This window comes from Trichomycterus rosablanca, chromosome 1 (assembly GCF_030014385.1).
Source record: "Trichomycterus rosablanca isolate fTriRos1 chromosome 1, fTriRos1.hap1, whole genome shotgun sequence".
NCBI lineage: Eukaryota > Metazoa > Chordata > Actinopteri > Siluriformes > Trichomycteridae > Trichomycterus > Trichomycterus rosablanca.
Genome location: NC_085988.1, coordinates 19,844,343 through 19,868,414, shown reverse-complemented (window position 1 = coordinate 19,868,414; position 24,072 = coordinate 19,844,343). Strand labels below are relative to the sequence as shown.

Here is a 24,072-nt window from a genome sequence, read left to right as displayed (position 1 = left end):
GCAAAGCTTTGGGCTCACAACACACAGAGGAAACTTAGACGTGATTTAGTGGCTTAGGTTTAACTCCATTCTCTGAACCTTTGGGAAGAGGGGCTAAATCAGGTCCAACCTCTTCACATGGACACTTGATTCTGCACTTAGCACTACTTTACTGGAATAGGTTGGACTTTATTCTTTATTTTTTGGCATTAGTAACTAAATTAGGTATGAATTCTCCACTTGGTTCTGCAGAGAGGGCTACTTAACTTATTGGATTTGCTTTGACTTAGTCCTCTAGACTTTTGGCAGAAGAAGCTAAATCAGGTCTAAACCTGGACATTTAGTTCTGAAGTGAGGACTATTGGGTTAGGTTTAAACTAATCCTGTAGACTTTTGCCAAAAGGAGCAAAATCAGTTTGAATTTCTCCACCTGGACTTTTGGTCCTGCAGTGAGGGCTACTTAATTTACTGGATTTGCTTTGACTTTGTTTCTAGACCTTTGGCAGAAGGAGCTAAACTAGGTCTAACTTCTCCACCCAGACATTTGGCTCTGCAGTGAGGCCTACTTAATTGGGTTTGACCCCATTCTCTAGAGGTCTGCTTCTGCATTAAGAGCTACTTAATTTACTGGATTTGCTTTGACTTAGTTCTCTAGACTTTTGGCAGAAGAAGCTAAATCAGGTCTAACTTCTCCACCTGGACATTTGGCTCCGCAATGAGGACTACATGATTAGGTTTGACCGCATTCTCTAGCCTTTTGCCAGGAGGAGCTAAATCAGGTGCGATTTCTTTACTTGGACTTCTGGCTCTGCAGTGAGGCCTACTTAATTGGATTTGACCCCATCCTCTAGACTTTTGCTTCTACCGAGAGGGCTACTTAATTTACTGGATTTGCTTTGACTTCGTTCTTAGACTTTTGGCAGAAGGAGCTAAACTAGGTCTAACTACTCCACCTGGACATTTGGCTCTGCAATGAGGACTACTGGATTAGGTTTGACCCATCCTCTAGTATTTTGTATCTGCAGAAGGGCTACTTAATTTACTGGATTTGCTTTGACATAGTTCTCTAGACCTTTGGCAGAAGAAGCTACATCAGGACTTTTGGTTCCGCGGTGAGATTTACTGAATTCGGTTTGACCCCACTCTCTAGTCTTTTGCCAGGAGGAGCTAAATCAGGTGCGATTTCTTTACCTGGTTGCTTGGTTCTGCAGTGACGCCTGCTTGGGAGGGGGAACTGGACTGGGTCCAAATACACCCCGAATAGAGGTACAGTACTTAGAGCTGGGGGCGGCACGGTGGCTCAGTGGGTAGCACTGTCGCCTCACAGCAAGAAGGTCCTGGGTTCGATTCCCAGGTGGGGCGGTCCGGGTCCTTTCTGTGCGGAGTTTGCATGTTCTCCCCGTGTCTGCGTGGGTTTCCTCCGGGTGCTCCGGTTTCCTCCCACGGTCCAAAGACGTGCAAGTGAGGTGAATTGGAGATACAAAATTGTCCAGGCCTGTGTTTGATATAACCTTGTGAACTGATGAATCTTGTGTAATGAGTAACTACCGTTCCTGTCGTGAAAGTGTAAAACATGACGTTAAAATTCCAATAAACAAACAAATAAACAAACAAACTTAGAGCTGTGTGCACTGGGTTCGTGCTGATGACGTGTGTAGTGTGCGACAGGACCGGAGTGCACTATCGTGAAGGGAACAGAAGTGAGCGGTGCATGTACGAGCACCATGGCGGATAAAGCGCAGCTACAGGACGCTATTAAAGTACAGGGAGAGCTGGTGCGCAAATTAAAAGCTGAAAAAGTCAGCAAGGAGCAGGTCTGTATTAAAAGTGTGACTTTATATAAACGTGTTTGTGCGTTTTAAGCCCTAAGGAAAATGTGTGACGTAATTATCGGTTGCTAGCATACATGTGCGTTAGCTTGCTGAGATGAATTAGAATTTAGCTGTGTGTTTTTCATCTTTATTAAGGTAACGAGTTATTATTCTGTCTGTTGAACATTAATTCTGTCATGGAACAGTAAATATTTTTTTAGTTTCTTAACTGTCATTACGATTAGCTTCTGGCTAATCAGTGTTAGCATGATGCTGATGCAATATCTCTAGAGAGACTGTTATTAGACCCACTGCAGTGTTTCCGCTACATGTACTTTGCGGTGGCGGCCCGCCGCTGCTGCTTAATTATTGCCACCGCTCCATCAGAAGTTATATGATGACATGAAACCGCAGTTACCCCCGTCCCAAAGCACTCACAGACGGTCAGTCTTACAACTAGGGTTGCCAGACGTCCGGTTTTAGGTCGGACAGTCCGGCTTTTCAGCTGCCAGTCCTCCATTCACGCAACGCTAGGATGGACACTTAAAAATCCTCCTTTTGGAGTGAACTGGTTTCATTTTTGATCAATATTATTTACCATTGGCTCAGGTACACATCAAAACAAATGCTTTGTATTTCATTGGTTTAACAGCCTCATTTGACTCCTTATAGAGCTACCACTGGCCAATCGGAGAAGGCCGGCCTCTAAATGCTAGTCTGTGATTGGGTGGTTGAATTTCGCCCGCCCACTCCGTTCTGTAAACAGAACTCTACCTGAGACAGTCACTCAGCTCTCATGATCAGGAACGCGGTGAAAATGCCAAAAAGGTAAACTTTTGGAGGCAGCGAGGAACAGACTTAAATATGAAAAGTAGACACAACATTTAGTGAGTAAAACAGTCATTTGTTATAGAATTCTTGCTTAAATTAGTCAAAAACTCTGTTATATGGGTTCTGGATTCATTCTGTGTGTTGCAGTATATTGTCCCCCTGTTCCTAATATGACGTCCGTCTTTTTGGTGTAATGTCCGGCTTTTTGGGGTGTACTGTCCTCCTTTTTGTTACTATGAATCTGGCCACCCTACTTACAACCCACGTTGCCACCAGTGTTTGGGAACCAAGCGCGCGTCATCAACGGTGGGCGTTACACAAAGAAAGTAAAGAGTAACATGATGTGGAGTAATGCGGAGTGTGTAGATCAAGGGTGTCAAACTCATTTTCACCGAGGGCCACATCAGCATTATTGTGGCCCTCAAAGGGCCGATTGTTACGTATCCTGCTGTGATTGCAGTCTGTTGTTTTTCTTGGAGGCTGAATTCTGCATTTATATTGTTTTACTTTACCACAGACACGGCCTCATAACACAAGAGACGCACCGGTTTCTCTTCCTGAAGCACAAACTTGTTTTCATTTTCATTAAATTTTCTCCTTCTGCTTAATTTTCTTACTTATCTTCTTGTACATTTTGGGATCATGTGTAAATATGTGTAACATCATCTACTGGCGGGATGTGTCACTTTGCAGGTCACAAAATCAGCCAGCATTTTGAAAGATGCAGTTTTTACAGTGTATTTTTAAGACAATTGTTCTGCCCTCACTAATAGTTTATCCCCCTTTATCAGCTAGACAGACAGACAGACAGACAGACACAGACAGACAGACAGCTCTCTTCAGAATACAGTCGGTTTTATTTGCTTCCCAGCTGTGTGATACACTGTGTGCACCAGAATGAAGTAAAAATACAAACAATAAAAACAATAAAGAACCTAATACAGTACAAGCACACAGCTGTAGTCAAGTGTTACATCTGGTACAATATGAGATTTAACCAAACGTAAAATAACGAGTTAGCATTTTGTGTAAAAATACTAATTGCTATAGTAACAGTAACAATTGTATTTAATTACGGTAAATTTGTAACTAAAGCGCTGTAATATACTCACTAAACATTTACAAACAACTGAGAATATAAACGCCACTACTTACAGACGATTCTTCTGTATTATACTGAAAGATAATTATTTGTATTTATTTATTATTGTTCACATTACTGACTACGCTACTTCGCGTTCTTTTGCCGTAAAAGTCACATGGCTACTCAGCGAGGTCAAAGTTAGTTGCCATGACTACGATGTCACGGTTGTCTCTTAAAGGCGCAGGAGTCCCGTTAAATTATAATCGCGTCTCTGTAACGACTCGAACCATCACAACAATCGTACAGTCGTTTAAGCTCTCGCTCTGGACCGCGGGCCGTGAGTTTGACACCCCTGGTGTAGATTATGCGTGAGCATTAGTGCAGTTGTTACAGATGTTCATTTTTATGCAAAAGCATCGGATAACTATTGGTGATAAGAAGACTTGTAGACGTGTTTGTCGTAGTTGTTGTTTTCTTTAGTGCATCACGTGAGAATCGTTTTGCGCTTCGCTCTCACCGCGACCCTCGGCTCAAATAGCCGATTTGCTCAGCTCTCCGCTTGAGCGATAAAACATCACAAAAGTTCCACGACACGAAAATACATCTGTGTGAAATAACCATTAAATCCAGTCCAAAAGCTCCACATACACCTGTGTTTAGCTGGATTAACTTCTTGTGTGCTGGTTCTGCAGCTCGGGAGAATCGAAAAAGCTTTACGTACAAAAGCGTAACTTGGAGTACTAAAGGTACCACACAGGGACACTAAATTTCTCTCCGTTATTACTGGTTGTAAGTGCTCTGTACTGGTTGTAAGTGCTCTGTACTGGTTATAAGTGCTCTGTACTGGTTATAAGTGCTCTGTACTTCCCATTCATCGGTCATTGTTTTAGTGCAATAAGTCACGTTAAGCTTTATTTTTCACGTTAAGCGTTGTTTGTACTGTTTAGAGCACTTTTACCGCCTCATATCACACAGTTCATCGCTTTGAAAATATCAAAATTTAATCAGATGAACTTTTAAAATATGAAAGAACAGCGCAAAAGCGGTTTCACAGCCTCTACACTGTGACACGCCCACAGATGACGTCACTTGTTCCCCGTGTGTGTGTGTCAAAAAATTTCGAGAGGAAACACTGCACTGTATATCCACAATATATCTAACAGCCATAGTTTACATTTACATAATATTAATAAATAATCACGTTTTGATGTCAGCGATCTAATAAGATCATGACTTGTCACACTGTATGAAATCACTTAAAAATATCCTGTCCCATCTTATATGACACTATCACACCATGTGCAATATCAAGAATCAGATGACTTGTAAGATATACAAATACACTGTCACATTCATTCATTGTCTGTTTTACCACCGCTGTATCCTATTCATGGGTACAGTTCACTGGGTGATGGGTAGGAACCACCCTGGACAGGCACCAGTCCATTACAGGGCAAACACACCTAGGGCAATTTTAGTTGCTCTAATTAACCTGACTGCATGTCTTTGGACTGTGGGAGGAAACCCACGCACACTCGGGGAGAACATACAAACTTTACACAGCAAGGTCCTAGACCGCTTCACTTGGGATTCAAACCCAGAACCTTCTTGCTGTGAGGCAACAGTGCTACTCACCAAGCTATCATGCTACCCTTGCTTCATCACAAACACATATTGGCATGATGGATGTGGAAATGATGCCAAATAAATGCCCAAGATGGCAAAAAGGATACTTCCCATCTTTTAACATCTTTGGTAGCTGCTATGCCCCTGTGAGAAGTCATCCTGACCTACAGTCTCTGACCAGTAATAATAAACAATAATAATAAATAATATAATAAACAAGTCATATAATCAGCATAACAGAGTAAAAATGTTTAAATCTGTCCGTGTCTGTGGGGGTTTCCTCTGGGAGCTCTGGTTTCCTCCCACAGCCCAAAGCCATGCTAGTTAGGTAAACTGGAAATCCAAACTGGAAAAATGCATGGGATGGTGTTTGACATTGAACTTGAATTGACGAATTGTGTAACCTGTAACTCCCTGTCCTGTTATGAATAAAACCAAAGTGTAAAACATGATGTTAAAATCCTTATAAATTTTGATGAATTGATCAAATTCACCTGCTGAGTTGTTTAAGACTTAATGTAAATGACATTTTTACTGACAGCATTAATTGATCAATGACTTCTTTGTTGGCTGTGGGTCACCTGTTAATCATTGACATCCCTATTCAAGACCAGATCTCTAATATCTACTAGGTTGTTTGTTAGTTGATGTTTGAACAAAAGCCAAGCCATTGATAGAAAGATGCTCTGACACATTTTGTGGCTACTCATTTAAACATTAGTACAGCAAAGGGACAAAAGAAGGAGCTTAATGTCAATAGCCAGGGCGGCACGGTGGCTAAGTGGGTAGCACTGTCGCCTCACAGCAAGAAGGTTAAATGGGTTAAATTCCCAGGTGGAGCTCTCCAGGTCCTTTCTGTGTGTACTCCCTGTGTCTGTGTGGGTTTCCTCCAGGAGCTCCGGTTTCCTCCCACAGTCCAAAGACATGCAAGTGAGGTGAACTGGAGATACTAAATTGTCCAAGACTGTGTTTGATATAATCCTGTGAAATGAGTAACTATCGTTCCTGTCATGATTGTAACCAAAGTGTAAAACATGACATTAAAATCCTAATAAACAAACAGACATTATGTCCATAGCCAAGATGAGCAAAAGTGTCAGCAAATTGCAACTGAACTTACGTAGTTGAACGTTGATGCTGTTCTCTTTCTTCTGGATTTTTCCCCTTTACCTGCCAATCGTTTCCAGTTCCCAGTTTTAAATCTGCTGCTGCTGCTTGCACACCCCCGATCTGATCAAGGAGAGCCAGATAGCCACATGCCCCCTCGACATGTGTCTATCTGTGGCTGCTTCTTATCACCTGCCAGTGTTGGGTTTCCCCACACACTGACTTATCACATATAGACACTGACCCACACTCGCACAGGCACCTGGACCAGTCTTGGTGATCGCATATCGCAGTAGCAGTGGGAACAAATCCCATCCGACCTTCCCTCCCTCAAACACGGCCAATTGTGTTTGTGTAGATGCCTGGCCAGGATGGTAGCTCTGCTGAGATTTAAACCTGTGAGATTCGATCTTACCTCATGTGATTAAGTACTCTCATGGCTGGCCTAAAGTTACTTTTTGAAAGTTTAAATGAATCAAATGTCACCCTTATATTTTATATTTATCTTATATAATATATCTTATATAATATATTTTATTTACATCAACATGGGTTGGTGTAGTCAGTAAAAAAGCAATTGGAAGTAAGCACGAGAGGAGGTGTGTTGCTGTGTAGATTTCTTTTTAAAAATTGGAGTAGATCCTGATGTTGACACCTTCCTCTCATGTTTTGCTTTTTTGATGCCGTGATGCCCCCCTAGTGATAGGGTCGCTCACCACTTTTCTCCTGTTCTTCCTGCTTGCTACTACGAATCCTTTTCCTGATCGCTGGATGTTTGCAACCTCTGGGACTCTGGATCACTCTCGGACTGGTGAACTCTTGTGTTCTGATTTGCTGGGACTGCTCTGCTGCTGAACTGCTGTGTGTGTGCTGAATAATGGCCACGCTTGGACTGGTGTGTGTACGTCTGTGTGCTGGACTAACTGGACACCGTGCTTCCCCATGGATCCGGTCTTTGTGCCACCTTTCTGGAATGACCATAACTCAGGTAGGACAGGTCTTTAGATCTTTGTTAGTTTCTTTTTTTTTTTTTCCCTTAATTGTGGATTAAAAATGTCATTCCCCTCTTCAAAACGAAGTGAAAGAAATGCCCTGCTAGTCTTTGCTGCCCACAAACCTGATGGTGGTTCGTAACTTGTTTCTTTTTGGACCACTTTTGGTGGGTATGCTACCTGTGAGCACTTCTGACTAGGGCTGGGCGATTTTGCAAAAAAAAAAAAAAAAATCTCGATTATTTTAAATTTATACCTGATTGTCGATTACGATTTCGATTTTTTTTTTGTTCTTGTATAATGCAATTAAAATAAGACTCAAATTTCTTTTTTTGCATTGTAATTAAAGGCTGCAGAAGTGCAAAAATAGTAACAGCACCACCTATAATTATCCTTTTAAGGGACTCAAACTTTATCACAATAACGATATCACAATAATTAACAATAATTAAAACTAAATAGATCTAAATTATCTATATCCTTATCTATCTATATCTAAGAATAGCTCACAAACAACTTTTACTTTAAATAATGTTCAGCAGAACCTCCTTACATTAGGAAAAAAAACTACAAAAAGTTCTGTACAGGTTTCTTAAATCACTCTGCTCAGCTTTGATTTTGTCCTCTTGTGATTTGGGGGGTGGATACAACATTTTAAACATTTAAGGATGTGTAATGTGTCATTTTAGTCCCATAAAACTTTCAAACTGTATTAACCACTATTATGTGTCGTAGAATGATTCGATTCTATTGAACGGCCCTTTAAGCCTAAATAAAGGAACCGATTCGCGCATTTGGGAGTCGTTACATACGTACGGCTCTTTAAAAGGAACCGAGACAAAAGATCCGAATTCTTAGTACAAAACATACTTAAGTAAAAGTAAAATTACAGGCTGTAAAATCTACTTTAAAAAGTACAAGTACACAAAAAACGACTCAATTACAGTAACGCGAGTAAATGTAATTCGTTACTTTCCAGCCAATCCTGATCGCGCTCATCGGCTCCGTGTTTTGATTCAGTTCAGCGGTGTTTGATTCAGTGAATCTTAATTAAACTCTTCTGTTTGTGTCTCGTTTTGCCGATCGTGTTTGCTCTCCTTATTACTGAATCTAACCGTTACCGTGTATAATCCTTGTTGTTTTCCGTTTACTGTTTTGGTTTTCGCTGATTTTGTACACTGTTTTCGCCCTTTTTATATTAAACTTCTCCTGATTTATATTCCGCGGGCGTCTGGTCAGTTTCTGCTTCGTGACATGTTGGTATTTTAATTAAAGTATAAACTATGTAAACAATCGCGATTGTCACATTCTAACATCGGGTGAAAACGTTCATGCGAATTAACCGAATTAATCGTGAAAATCGCCCAGCCCTAATCTGACTGTTTCTAGCTACAGGTTGTTAGGTGGCAAAGACTCAGCTGATGTCAGAGGACATGAGGGCTAAGGCATCTGATAAAGCCCTATATAAATAGATTAAAGGTGCTTTGTTTCTTTGACTTTGGATTTTATATTATTTTGTATTTAACTCTTTGTTTTTGTTTATTGCAGATTGATGAGGAGGTTTCCAAACTGTTAAAGCTCAAGGCTCAGCTTGGAGGAGACGATGTCAAGCACACATTTGTTCTTAAAACAGCCAAGGTATGAGCAGTCGAAATAAGGTGGTCTATGTGTGTAGGTGTGTGTGTGTGTATGTTGTGATGTTTTACATTAGGATGCTCTTTATTTCATTAAAAAAACTTGCCACTTGCGTGGTACAGCTGTTTATTACACTAGCCCAACACCACTGTGTCGTTGGGGGACATAGCCTAGGTCCTGCGATGTATTGGTGCCCTGTCCAGGGTATTCCTGACTTGTGCCCAGTGTCTCCTGGTGGAAACCATATGTGTTTGTGTGTGTAGGGGACCAGGGACTACAATCCCAAACAGATGGCCATCAGAGAGAAGGTCTTCAACACCATCATCAGCTGCTTTAAACGCCATGGTGCTGAAACCATCGACACCCCTGTCTTTGAGCTCAAGGTAAAAACTTTCATCTTTCATTTCTTCAGTCATGGCTTTTGTGAACACGGAGTCCAAAGATTTTGTACTTTTACATGGATGTAGAAATCTGTTGAGCTTGTGTGGTGTAATGGTGAGAGCCATGACGTGTACAGATCACACTGTGTTCTCACCACTCTTCCACCATCTGTTCTAGCCCTTTAAGCAGACAGTAGATGTTGCAGTGGCATCTACTTTACATTTACATTTTCTGCATTTAGCAGACGCTCTTATCCAGAGTGACTTACAGAAGTGCTTCCATAGTGAACATTTCATTTCTCAAGTTTTAGTAAACAAGAGTCGAAGAACACAAATCTGCTGAAACCTGTTAGAACCAAAGTGTTTTTTAATTTTTTTAGTAAATAAGTACAAGTCAGCTTAAGTGCTTAGTAAAGAGGTGATGAAGGTTTTTAATCGTTTTTTAAAGACAGCAAGAGACTCAGATGTTCGGACAGACAGAGGAAGTTCGTTCCACCACTTGGGTGCTAGAACAGAGAAGAGCCTTGATGCTTGTCTTCCTCGAGTCCTGGGTGGCGGCTCAAGTCGAGCGAGACTAGTGGCTCGGAGGTTGCCTGGTACAGAGCGGGGTTTGATTAGACCGCGAAGATAACTTGGGGCTGGTCCATTTTTGGCTTTGTAGGCGAGCATCAGCGTTTTAAACTGAATGTGTGCAGCTACAAGAAGCCAGTGAAGAGAACGTAGCAGTGGGGTGATGTGGCAGTGTTTGGGTTGGTTAAAAACCAGACGGGCAGCTGCATTTTGAATGAGCTGCAAGGGTTTAATAGTGGACATGGGAGCTCCTGCCAGGAGGGAGTTGCAGTAGTCCAACCGTGAGATTACAAGTGATTGGACCAGAATCTGGGTAGCTTCCCTGGAGAGAAATGGCCGGAACTTCCTGATGTTGTAGAGGTGGAACCGGCACGATCTTGTCATTTTGGCTATATAAGGAGAGAAGGTCAGCTGGTTATCCAGGACAACACCAAGGCTTCCTACCTTATCAGATGGTCTGATCTGAGAGTCATCAAGAGAAATGACTAGGTCCTGGGTTGGAGATTGATCTCCGGGAATGAAGTGTTGAATGAAGCCTACAGAAGTGTTTCCTTAGTAAACATGTATTTACTCTAGTACAAATAGAGAACAGTCTGTCTAGTAGGACACAAATCTACTGGAACCCTGTAAGATTTAGTGCAGGGTCAGTTTCCATGGAAGTTCTTAGGGTCTGTCTGAAAACCTAGTGAGTTTTCTTCATATACGCATTTTACGTCGTCCTACGCACGCTCCCAAGAAGAAGGCTGTCCACATTCTTAGATACCTTAAAGAACAGCTTCCTACTAAGTTGTCTTATTTCGAAGCTATAATCTGACTGAATAACAAGGGATGCTTTCTTAGGGGTGAAGGCAATCCCAGCATTCTGTGTGGCCCAACTTTTCTCGCCAAAGTTTTCGAATTGAGTTCTTTGAATCTTTTCATCGAATTGAATCTTTTCATAGATTTTTAATTTGTATAAAGTTGTACAAGTGTCCTTTATTTACAAATTCAGGCTTGTCGGTGACAGTTTACCCATTTTTGGTATACAGAGGGAGATGTTGGCTTGCATGCTAGCGGGTTGTGTCGCCTCAGGCCATTGGTTTGAGTTGCCAGAGGCCAACTGTGTAAGCTTAGTGAGTTAAAACTGCAATGATGTAATCGCCCTAATCGCAGTCTAAATAACCTGCCTCATAAGTTCGATGTCTTATTAGAATTCTCTCTAGACAGTAGGCAGCAGGGCAGCTCACTAGGTTTTTAAATAGACCCTTAGTGCAGAGGTATATTCAGCCAGAGACTCAGCTGTTATGTTCATTCCACCACCTGGGTGCTAGAACAGAGAACCTTGATGCCTGTCTTGCTGGAATTCTGATTGGTGGATCTGCTGGATCAGGATGAGCTAGACTTGTTCCTTGAAGGGTATGAGGTACAAAACAAGGTTTGAAATTCTCTGTAGTAGGTCGGGTTCCAGCCTCGTGATGGTACAACATGAAAATATTTTTTTTAAAGGGGAAGGAATTGTAGCATTTTAATTAAGTACTAACGTGTTTACATTTTCAGTTGTTTATTTTTTTCTATAGGAAACGTTGACGGGGAAATATGGTGAAGACTCCAAACTCATCTATGACCTGAAGGACCAGGGAGGAGAGCTGCTGTCTCTGAGATATGATCTCACCGTATCCTCTTTTATTCAACCAGTTTATTATTTCAGTAGTCAGTGTCTCTTTACTTACGGAAATGTGCCCTCCCTCCCCAGATATTAGATAATGTGTTATGTTTATGTCAGTTACACATTCACAACAAATCATGTTGTGTTGTTCATTGATCTCACCAAGGCTTGTTTACAGTTCAAGTCACATAATCACTTTAATACACCATACAGACTTGTTAGGAAAGCAAATCGACCCACCACTTTGACTTTTAAAGACCATTAGCTAGCCATGATAATAGCCATAGCAGCTGACATGGCGTTAAGAATTAAACAACAACAATAACAGTTCAAGTCCTGGAAGCTGGAACATACCAATGTTGATGTACACTATATGGATAAAAGTATTGGGACACGCATCTTCAACACTGAAATCTGGTGTATCATTTAATCCCATTGTAACAGGTGTATAAAATTAAGCATGCAGCTATACAGTCTGCCTTTATAAACATTTGTGAAAGAATGGGTCTTCAAATGAAGTAATTGGAGACTGACTGAATAACGAGTTCCAAACTTCCTCTGGCATTAACATAAGCACAAAACCTGCTGAGCTGCTTCAGCAGCTGCACACAAGCCATACATCACCAATCACAATGGCAATTGTCGGATGGAGTGGTGTAAAGCATGCCACCATGAGACTCTGGAGCAGTAGAAATGTGCTTTGTGGAGTGACTAATCACACTTCTCTATCTGGCAGTCTGATGGGTTTGGTGAACACCATTCTGTGGTGGTGTTTTTCAGTGGTTAATCTTGGCCCCTTAGTTCCATCAAAGGGAAATATTAATCATAAGGGAAAGCTTCAGCATACCAAGACATGCCATCTCATCCAACTTCTGAGTCTGATCTCGCAAATAGGCAAAAATGACCACACACACTCTCCATAATCTTGTAGAAATCCTTCCCAAAACAGTGGAAGCTGTTACAGCTGCAAAGTGCGACCAACTCAGGATTAATGTCTATGGATTTAAAATGGGATGCTATTAAAGCTCTTGTATCTCCTCTGTCACCTGCTGAAGATTCACCGCTGTCTGTGTTTTGTTAAGCCATGTTGTGGTTCCTTCATTATTCCTGTCCAGGTTCCTTTTGCTCGCTACTTGGCCATGAACAAAATCACCAACATCAAACGCTACCACATTGCTAAAGTGTACCGCAGAGACAACCCAGCTATGACCCGTGGCCGCTACCGAGAGTTCTACCAGTGTGTGAGTACCATACACATGTTTCATATTCTAACCCACAACTCACATCATCCACACATGCCAATAAAGCACACCAGATAAATAACACCAGAACAGTGTTTGCTTACAAGTTGATTTAATTATTATTATTTTTCCCTGCGACCCTTTTTTACGGCTTACTACCATGAAGTCTTTTCAAATGTTCAATTTCTAAATAAAGAAATGAAGAAACATATCGTCCCCACTTTGACTTTTTAAAGATGGAATCGTTTAGCCATGATGATAGCTATAGTAGCTGACATGGCATTAAGAATCAAACAAACCCACAGCTTTTTAAAAATTAAACTTAAAGCATTACATGTTTATATGTTGTCATTATTAGTATTATTATTATTATTAAGTGCAGTCTCCAGAACATCCTGTCCTCTTTAACTGGTTTGATTAGATCATATATCCAACTTTAGATTCTCTTCTGTGATGTCTTGATGAATATACACACCAATCAGCCATAACATTAAAACCACCTCCTTGTTTCTACACTCACTGTCCATTTTATCAGTTCCACTTACCATATAGAAGCACTTTGTAGTTCTACAATTACTGACTGTAGTCCATCTGTTTCTCTGCATGCTTTGTTAGCCCCCTTTCACTCTGTTCTTCAATGGTCAGGACCCCCACAGGACCACCACAGAGCAGGTATTATTTAGGTGGTGGATCATTCTCAGCACTGCAGTGACACTGACATTGTGGTGGTGTGTTAGTGTGTGTTGTGCTGGTATGAGTGGATCAGACACAGCAGTGCTGCTGGAGTTTTTAAGTACCATGTCCACTCACTGTCCACTCTATTAGACACTCCTACCTAGTTGGTCCACCTTGTAGATGTAAAGTCAGAGACGATCACTCATCTATTGCTGCTGTTTGAGTTGGTCATCTTCTAGACCTTCATCAGTAGTCACAGGATGCTGCCCAGTGGTCGCTGTTGCTGGATATTTTTGGTTGACGGACTATTCTCAGTCTAGCAGTGACAGTGAGGTGTTTAAAAACTCCAGCAGCACTGCTGTGTCTTATCCACTCATACCAGCACAACACACACTAACACACCACCACCATGTCAGTGTCACTGCAGTGCTGAGAATGATCCACCACCTAAATAATACCTGCTCTGTAGCGGTCCTGACCATTGCAGAACAGCATGAAAGGGGGCTAACAAAGCATGCAGAGAAACAGATGGACTACAGTCAGTAATTGTAGAACTTCAAAGTGCTTCTATATGGTAAGTGGAGCTGACAAAATGGACAGTGAGTGTAGAAACAAGTATGTGGTTTTAATGTTATGGTTGATCAGTGTATACTGCTTATATTAAGTCATTTAAATGTTTTTAAAATATTGGCTTTATTAAAAATAATTAATATTAGCTTTTCTCTCACTCTTTAGGATTTTGACATTGCAGGCCAGTACGACCCAATGATTCCTGACGCTGAGTGTTTAAAAATTGTCTACGAGATCCTGAGCGAGCTGGAGCTGGGTGACTTCCTCATCAAGGTCAGCCATCTAAGTTTAATAAAGGTTAATTTCAATGTAATAAGAATGGTGAACACTAAACCAAAGATTTACCTAATTTTACATAATGGGTTGGTTTAAAGTAAAAAAAGAATTAAATGAATTGGGCCGCTCAGGTGGCGCAGCGGTAAAGTACGCTAGTGCACCAGAGTTGGGGTTCTGAATGCATCGCATCGAATCTTGACTCTACCTCTCCGACTGGGCTGGGCAGCAGCATGAACAACGATTGGCTGTTGTTCAGGGTTAGAGGGTAGAGAGTCGGATCATAGGTCCTCATAACTGGTACAACTGCGGCCCCTGCTGGCTGACTGATGGCGCCTGCACAGGGCTGAGGAATAATGCTGATGGGGGGGGTGACCCTCCGTACACAGTGTCCATTAGTGTATGAACTCGACTCGTGCAGGTGAAAAATGCAGTCTGTACTGATTGCGTACCGGAGGGGGCGCAAGTCAGTTGAGAGGCGTCCTCAGTCAGCGGTGAAGGGTCGAACCAGTATAGAGGACGCAATCAGGGTATTTGGACACGACTAGAATAGGGGAGAAAAATTGGGGGAAAAAAGTGGGAAAAAATACATAAAGAAAAATAACTAAATGAATTGGATTTTGCATTTACAGTAGTAACAAATCAGCTGAACTGAATACATTTACATTTTAGGCATTTAGCAGATGCTTTTATCCAAAGCGACTTACAGTATACCGTCTAAGCAATTGAGGGTTAAGGGCCTTGCTCAAGGGCCCAACAGCTGCAACCTGGCAGTGGTGGGGTTTGAACCGGCAACCTTCTGCTTATTAGTCCAGTACTTAAACCACTAGGCTACAACTGCCCTGAATATTAATAATCGGGCTGGATGGTGGTGGTGATATCTTGTTATGGTTACAGGTGAACGACCGGCGCATCCTTGACGGAATGTTTGCAGTGTGTGGGGTTCCTGATGAGAAATTTCGCACTATCTGCTCTACTGTGGACAAACTGGACAAGGTGAGAGCTCGCACCGCATGTCAAAATCCACTCCTTATCTGCATATTCATTATTATTATAAGTAGGGCTGTCACATGATTAAAATTTTTAATCGAGATTAATCACGATTAAAGAACAAAATTAATCGAGATTAATCTCGATTAAAAAATTTAATCGTGTGACAGCCCTAATATATATGTATTCATCTCAATTAATCGCACATTGTTATTGCAAGAACGTGTTTACCAATAAAACATTCATAAAATATGATAAAATGATTAAATCTAAATTCATTGTAGAAAGCACATTATCTGACAAAAGTGAGGATCTTTTTCTGTTCATGACCCTGACACTGAAAACAGGTGCACCAACCATAATGTTTTAATCTAATATAAGGCATCAATAAAGCATCAAAACACAGATATGATTATTTCATAGATCTATTAAGAAAACCCTTAAATACTGTGTTTGTGCAGAAACATGACTGGGAAATACTGTTCTACATTACCATTTAAACATCTATAAATACCTGAAACAGTCAAGTTAGCAAACATTATCTATAAGTAATTGACTGTAGCTATATAAAAAAAGTGTTAATTAAAACAGTCCATGTAAACGCTTAGTCCATATAAATATCAGATACGAATGTGTTTTTAGAAAACTACAAACATCACAAATATAAATCATGTTTATAACCATGTGATAGAATAAGCTGAATAAACTGTAGAGATGAAACATCACGCAGAGTTTCACTTCTCACCGGAGGGGAAGGAGGCAGAGCTACACGGTTTTGATGGACAGCTCTAGCAGCCAATGGAAATACTCGTTACAGAGCTTGCGTGATTTCATTCATCTTTTCATCAACACGTAAAAAAAGTGAAAACCGCTAAAAGTAGTTTATCATCGGACAGTTCATGCGCTTTACATCCTAATTCATCTGAAATACAGTTAATTACCACAGAGACACACATGTATGTGGCACAAACAGCCAAATAAAAATAGTTAGATTAAAAATTTTAATCTTGATTAATTTTTTTAATCGCAATTAAAATTTTTACGCGTTAATTAACGCGATTAACGACAGCCCTAATTATAAGTCATTCAACTATCATGTTGGGTCTGTATAAACCTAGTGAGCTGTCTGCTGCCTACCTGGGCAGCCGCCTAAATAGAGAGGATTCTAATAAGACATTGAACTTATAAGGCAGATTATTTAGACACACTACTTAGACAGTGATTACTGCGATTACGTCACAGCAAGTTTTCACTTACTAGGCTAACTGTGTTCAAACCAATGGGCTGAGGTGACACAACCTTGTTGCATGCATCTCTCAAACCGATGGCAGCGTCATTCCTTATAAAACCTGATGTATTTTGCACAGCTTTTTAAATTTGCATTATTAATATCTGGAACATTTATTTCTTATGTAACCTTTACATGTATACATTATGAACATTTTGGTAGAGAGAAAGCGTGGCTGCTTTCGTATTCAGACACTACTGGAAGAGAATTGGATATCGGCTTTGGTATGTAAACATTTGACAAATGCAACAAGAATTTTAGCAGTTGTGCACCCAGCTCCATGACTTGGAGTGATACTTTCTCTGAGAATGCTGTGATGATCAGCTTATACATCAGGTGTTTCAGACCAGTCAGTTCAATTGTGCACTGCGCAGCCTTGTTTTTCTAACTCGCACACCTGATTCTTCTCATCCACTAATTATCAAGCTCTTCATTAACTGAACCCGGTGTGTTTAATGATGGAAAACACAGAATTCTAGAGTGGTTTTCCTCTCCAGGTGTGAAATATAAAAATCGTCTTCCCACACAAACATGCCATTTGTGTGATGCTTAAAATATGCAATATGTAAATGTGCTGTCTGTGTGCGCATGTTTGCAGATGCCCTGGGAGGATGTCAAGAAAGAGATGGTAAATGAAAAAGGCTTGTCTGAGGATGTGGCCGACCAGATTGGACAGTATGTCAGCATGCAAGGTGAGACTCTCTCCTCTTTAATGTATTAATGCTGTACTCTAAAACAGTATCACTGTCCATCTAAAAATAGTTTTCATCAAGCAGTCTTTATAAACAGAATCTATTAGTCAATCATCTATAGTAAAAATTGCTTGATGCTTTAGGAAACACCTGATTAATTCATCCGCTTATCATCCAGCTTGCAATCAGGTAAATCCGGCAGACTGGGGTGGGAAAGACACTGAGGCTTAAGTGATGTGGAATGCACCGTGCTTCAACTGATCTAAAGCTAAATCTAATAAGTTGTTTATTAGTATTGTTGTCGAGATTGGATTGACTCCTATTTCTGGCGACCACAGGGGTAGTGTTTCTCCAGAATATCATGTTTTTTTGTTTTGGTCTTCAGGCCTCTTAATGGCTTGTTCATTATTCCTGTAATTGTATCCATACATCTTGTTGCTGACTGTCCTCTTCCTCTTTCACCTTCAGCTTTTCTAAGCATAACTGTCATTTTCAATTAATAGTTCAGTTTGCTTATCTTGGTGGGTAGCACTGTCGCCTCACAGCAAGAAGGTCCTGGGTTCGATTCCCAGGTGAAGTGGTCCGCGTCCTTTCTGTATGGAGTTTGTATGTTCTCCCCGTGTCTGTGTGGGTTTCCTCTGGGAGCTACGGTTACCTCCGACAGTCCAAAGACATGCAGTCAGGTTAACTGGAGATACAAAATTGTCCATGACTGTGTTTGACATTAAAGACTCGAACTGATGAATCTTGTGTAACCAGTAACTACCTGTCCTGTCATGAATGTAATCAAAGTGTGTAAAACATGATGTTAAAAATCCTAATAAATAAATAAATCTGGTCTTCAAGTGAGAGGTTAGGCTTGATTTGGTCATAGATCTATTTGTTTGCCTTCTTTGACATCCAAGGTACTCTCAAAAGTCTCTGCCTGCACCAAAATTCAAAAGCATCAATATTCTACCTGCTTTTTACTCCCCAGCTTTCACATTAATGAAGAACCACAGAGAGGCCAGAGTCTGGACATTTCTGGTCTTTGTTTGGACAGTTAAATAGTTACAGCTGAAGATCTTCTCCATTTCCTTTATTCTTGTTCACCACCAAGAATGATGGCAATTCCACATATCGCCAATAATAAAAGACATCCATGTCCAAAACTGAAACGCTGATCAAATTCCTGTCAATTACTGGACTGGTTCCTCCCACCTCCACCAATTACGGCAGGGGTGGGCAATTAAATTTTCGAAAGGGCCACATAAGAAACTGGGACTGTTGTGGAGGGCTGGACCAATAAGGTGAACTTAATTCTGCTCAATATTAGTTAAGGGCCAGCAGCAACCTGGTGGTGGTGGGGCTTTAACCAGCGACCTTCTGGTTACTAGTCCAGTACCTTAAGCACTAGGCTACAACTGCTCACTCTTTATTAAAAGCAGTAAATTGTACAGTTCTAATAAGCTGTTAATGTTTAGATGTTACAATCAGACAATTAGAAGTAGGCAGAGTAAAAACATCATTATTTTACTATTTAAACAAACAAATGCAAAAAAAAACCAAATGTGAACAAAATGTGCAGGTTTTTAAACTTTAAACTTTTGTTTTGAGTCTAATTACATAATTTGTTTTTCAGTCCTTTGTTATTGTTGGATATTTTTATTAAAATCACAGAGCTGGTCCTGACTGCTTCAGTTCTGGATGTGTTACACATTATAAAAAGTCCTTGTTGCTTGCAGTTTAATAGTGAAGCTTCAGGTGTGACGCTCTGCATCGTTCATATTGTTGTATTTCTCAGTTTAGTACCATAACAGCGATTTAAACCCTAAATTGTGATCGTTAACCAGCTTTACATCTGACTTCAGTAAATAAATACTTCAGAAGTTCACGTCTTGTTAAAAACTCGACCGTCAATCACACTCAGTTCTGTTCGCATTACGGTGAAGCTGATACACTCTCACACACGAAAATGAAACTTGCGGATATTTAAAGACACAGCGCTCCCGTCAAAAACAATCCTGTTGTTTTGCATGTTTGATGTACATTTATTTACGTCTAACTTTTAATTGCCACGAACCTCATGTGGGCCGGTTGGGGATGTCCCAATGCGTCTTTGGTCCGGAGCACCAGTACAGTACAATGCCCAGGTCTGAATTACGGTATCCAACCAATCGCTTCTGCTAGAAAAATGGCCTATGAGCCACAAACAACCTAACTGCCAAGTGCCAGTAGCTTTTTTGAAAATCCAAATCCGTACAGTCCATATTTAGTGTTTCTAAAAAAAAAAAAGCTACACTTCCAGTAACAAGCATGCATGTTAGTATCTTTTGGGCGCTCAATGGCGCAGTGATAAAACTTGCTAGCACACCAGAGCTGATGTCTCAAACTCATGAGTTCGAATTTTAGCTCTGCTACCAGCAGGCTGGGTGCCTACGTGGACAATAATTGGCTCGTTCATCAGATTGGTTGCCTAGGGGCTGATGCAATTAGGACCTCTCCTGCTGCTGGTGCATGACTCTCCGTGTGCGAGACTGAGCCCCAAAAGAACTCGTCTTGTGCAGGTGAAAAGATGCATTCGGTTACTGCACACGTGTCGGAGGAGGCCTGTGCTAGTCATGGCTGTCCTCGGGTCAGAGTGGAGGTCAGCAACAGTAGAGATTTGACTAGATTGGAAGACAGATTAGGGGAGAAATACAAAAAAGAGTATCTGTTATGTAGAGTGAAAGCTTGTGCGTGATGTCTAAACGTCAACCCCCTTTGTGTTTAGGTGGGCTGGACCTGGCGGAGAGGCTGCTGCAGGATTCCAAACTCTCACAGAGCAAGCAGGCCTGTGCTGGCCTCACTGACATGAAACAGCTTTTTAGTTTTCTGCAGCTCTTCCAGGTCACAGACAAGGTGAGATCAGATCTCATCACACACACATGCATACTGTTGTGCAATTTATAAGCATACACTCACAGAGCACTTTATTAGGGACACCTATGTGGTATGTACATCCATTGATGATTTATTGTAAGCTACACCTGCCATACAGATTAACTTTGTTAGTGTACAGTTACTGATTGTAGCCCATCTGTTGCACTTTATGCTTTGTCAGCCCTCCCTGTATCCCATTTATTAATCAAAAGGACCCCTACTTACCAAATAATGTTTGGTTGATCGGGTGCAGCAGTGTTGTTGGGATTTTTAAATACTTACCGGCCTCTTTATTAGGAACATGTACCTCATTAACGCTGACTGTATCCAAACAGTGCTTCACCTGCTACACTTGTACAGCACATGTACAACACACACTACCATGTTTTATCATATTACTGTCATTGCGGTGCTGAGAATGGTCCACCACCCACAAATCTAGTCAGTGTGGGTCTTATGGGGGTCCATTTCAGTTAATAAATGGGGTACAGGTGCTCGACTGGTGCTAGGGTCTAACATGCTAGCACACCTCTCAGCAGAGCCACCAATCTAACCAGGCCTCTACACAAACACATTTTGCCACGTTTGAGGGAGGGAGGGAGGGAAGGTCGGACAGGCTGCAATATGTTATTTCCTGAGCTGTGCTGGGTGCTTGCGCAAGTGTGGGGGTTACATGGAGCCTTATGTGTCTCTCTGTACGCAGTACAGCTCTGAGTGAGAACCCAACACTGGCAGGTGATGAGAAGTGCAGATTATACCCACCATGTTCATCTGTATGGAAGACCTAGCTTATGAATAAATGTAGACACCAGACTTAATACCTGATAAAGTGTTCGGTGAACATGTTTATGTTCACCATACAGAACTGTTGATACGTTCCCAATGCTTGTTCTACATAGGTGGTGTTTGATCTGAGTCTGGCTCGTGGTTTGGATTACTACACCGGTGTGATCTATGAAGCAGTGCTGTGTCAAACGCTTCGGCCTCCAGAGCCGGCAGAGCAGAACGGTGCTCCAGGGGATGAGGCCGGCGTGACCGTGGGCAGTGTGGCAGGCGGAGGGCGCTATGATGGCTTGGTGGGCATGTTCGACCCTAAAGGCAGAAAAGTTCCCTGCGTGGGTGTCAGCATCGGCATCGAGAGGATCTTTTCCATAATGGAGCAGAAAGCTGAGGTAAGCCACACAGAGAAACTGAACAGATAGGGGCCACTCATGCCCTGAATCCACACCAGTGTTGTTTTGTATGTATGCTTCAGGTCATTTTTGTATTTAAAGGTGAACTGTCACCCCAGTCTGGAGTCGGTGTGTGCCCTAAATCCTTAATCCATCCCTCAATCCTTACCAGGTTTCCTGTCCGTGCCACTTGGTACTGTTCAGCACAGAGTAAATGTTTTCAATCTGTCTCTTTGTAGATGTCGGCAGAGAAGATCCGTACCACAGAAACACAGGTTTTGGTGGCCTCTGCACAAAAGAACCTCCTGGAAGAGAGACTCAAACTGACTGCCGAGCTGTGGAACGCAGGAATTAAGGTGAGCATTATGTTTGTGTTGCCATAAAATATGAGCCTGTGCCTGCAACACTCATACATGTCGTGTTTGAGGAAGGGATGGTTGGACGGGGTCTCTTTCTGCTGCTGCTGCTGCGATATGCATTGCCCAGGACTGGTGCTGGGGTGGGGGGCTCACTTGCTGGGCACGGTGGTGTTGCAGCTTTCAAATACACTAACCCACGACCTCAAAGACCTGGAAGTAAGTCTATGTGGTGCCACCAGTCTGTAGAGGAATTGGTAATGACTAGATTTGGAGAATGCAAAAAATTAAGCCACTGTACTGGTTCAAGCCCCATCACTGCCAGGTTGGGCCCTAGAGCAAGGCCCTTAAGCAAGGCCCTTATTTCGTCAGTTACTGAACGGTCACAATTGGGAGTCGTTTTGGATAAAAGTATCAGTTAAATATCTAAAGTAAATGTATTTTAAGATGGTGCGAGTTCTTGGGTGCCGCAGCAGTAAAATACGCTAGCTCACCAGTGCAGAGATCTCAGCTCTGGCGTTTACACTGACCCACAATTGGCTGTGTCTCTGCAAGGGGTGGGACAATGGCTGAACAGGGTTTCCTCATAACTCCTGCAGTTACGACCTCTGCTGGCTGATCGATCGCTGCACAATGAGACCAGGGATAACGGACATCAGTGTGTTACTGGGTTTTTTTAATGTTTGCGTTCCTGACCTGCAGGCCGAGGTGCTTTATAAGAAGAACCCCAAGCTACTGACTCAGCTGCAGCACTGTGAGGAGACCGGCATCCCGCTGGTGGCAATTTTGGGGGAGCAGGAGCTTAAAGATGGGGTCATCAAACTTCGCAATGTGGCCACACGAGAGGAGGTATGATAAATCATTACATAGCATTTCTCAGAGTAGGCACTAATGTTTGAGAAGGCCTGACTCGCAGTTGACATTCTAGTACATCCCGAAGATGATTAATGGTTAATGAGGTCAGGGCTCAGTAGGCCACTGTAGTTCTTCGACATTAACCATGTAGATTAACACCAAGGGTAAAGAATTACTGACTGTAGCCCATTGCTTTGTACACTGTTACACCCCTTCCCCCTTTTTTACCCTATTTAGTAACTGAAATGGACCCCAACTAACCAGATGTTATTTGGGTGGTGGACCATTCTCAGTACTTAGTAAAAGTAACATGGTAATGACATGTTACTACTCAGAACTACAATTGTTGGCCAGTAAAGCCTGATTCTAATTCTGACATGGTACTCTGCTGTTAAAGTGTAGCAGGTACAGCAGTGTTATTGGGATTTTAAACATCTTAATGTCAATTTTGGAAAAAGAATTGTGCTCTAACCAAAAATATAAAGTCAACAACATTTTGTGATCAGAATGTGTCCACTGATAAGACTAGATGAAGATTAAAACACAGCTCCAGTCTCTAATTATTCAGCTACAACCAGTGCTAACAAGGTATGTGTTCCTAATGAAGAGGTCAGTAAGTATAAACAGTATGTAAAAAAATCCCAACAACACTACTGCACCTGATGCACTTGTACCAAAACAACACCACACTATCATGCCATTACCACGTTAGTGCCACTGTAGTGCTTAGAATGGTCTATAAACCAAACATCATCAGGTCAGTGAAGGTCCATGTCATACAGGGCAGTGACGAAGTACACAGAGCAACAGATGGACTGTAATTACAGTCTGTAATTGTCTACCCACAAAGTTCATCTCTATGGTAGATGGAGCTTCTAAAATAAGTGATTAATGTACTTACCTGATTGCCGTATGTGCTGGCACAATGTAGAGGAGCACAGTTTATGAAATGCCAGCTATTAAAAGCATCTTATTTTTTAACAGGTGGACGTGTCCAGAGCAGAACTGGTTGAAGAAATCAAGAAGCGAACATCACAGTGCTGAGATCCACAGTTACCACAGAGACACATCATGCTAATACACCCTCAGCACTGCTAAAAGTCAGACTGTCGCATACAGAAGTACTATAATACATGTCTGTCATTAGTTGATCTACTCAAGCATACATTACACTTATATCTGACAGCCATGGTTTCATTAGCTGATCTCTCATTTTCCATGAAGTATGTACATGCTGTTAGTCACGCATCATTGTGAACGGGTCAGACTCTGTCCACTCATAATTAAATCCACAAGAAATCCGAGTCTGCGTCTGCTTTCTAATCAGCTTAACGTGTACGGTGGGCAGAAATGTGCATTCCACTATCTCTGATTTGAGTAGAGTTACCAACACTGTTCA

General features: G+C 41.6%; 1 protein-coding gene across 3 annotated transcripts; it reads left to right on the top strand.

Moving 5' to 3' along the window:
* The first annotated feature begins 1,674 nt into the window (after positions 1–1,674).
* hars (histidyl-tRNA synthetase) lies at positions 1,675–23,977 on the top strand. Of its 3 annotated transcripts, none has more exons than XM_062989923.1 (13): positions 1,675–1,793; positions 8,979–9,068; positions 9,329–9,448; positions 11,572–11,667; positions 12,776–12,901; positions 14,312–14,419; positions 15,317–15,415; positions 17,296–17,389; positions 20,142–20,269; positions 21,190–21,462; positions 21,702–21,818; positions 22,521–22,667; positions 23,658–23,977. In XM_062989923.1, the coding sequence occupies exons 1-13, from the start codon at positions 1,704–1,706 to the stop codon at positions 23,715–23,717; spliced, it is 1,548 nt and encodes a 515-aa protein (XP_062845993.1). In that variant the 5' UTR covers positions 1,675–1,703; the 3' UTR covers positions 23,718–23,977. The 3 variants fall into 3 exon arrangements, with proteins under 3 accessions (XP_062845993.1, XP_062846054.1, XP_062845926.1); XM_062989984.1 differs by lacking the exon at positions 1,675–1,793 and adding an exon at positions 4,436–4,451; XM_062989856.1 differs by lacking the exon at positions 1,675–1,793 and adding an exon at positions 7,148–7,426.
* The last annotated feature ends 95 nt before the right edge of the window (positions 23,978–24,072 follow it).

Bases quoted from the DNA above. Each gene is read 5' to 3' on its own strand.
- hars (XM_062989856.1), top strand. From the start codon at position 7,316: ATGGCCACGCTTGGACTGGTGTGTGTACGTCTGTGTGCTGGACTAACT. The intron at 11,668-12,775 runs GTATCCTCTTTT...ATTCCTGTCCAG, and splicing joins CTCTGAGATATGATCTCACC to GTTCCTTTTGCTCGCTACTT. The intron at 17,390-20,141 runs GTGAGACTCTCT...CTTTGTGTTTAG, and splicing joins ACAGTATGTCAGCATGCAAG to GTGGGCTGGACCTGGCGGAG.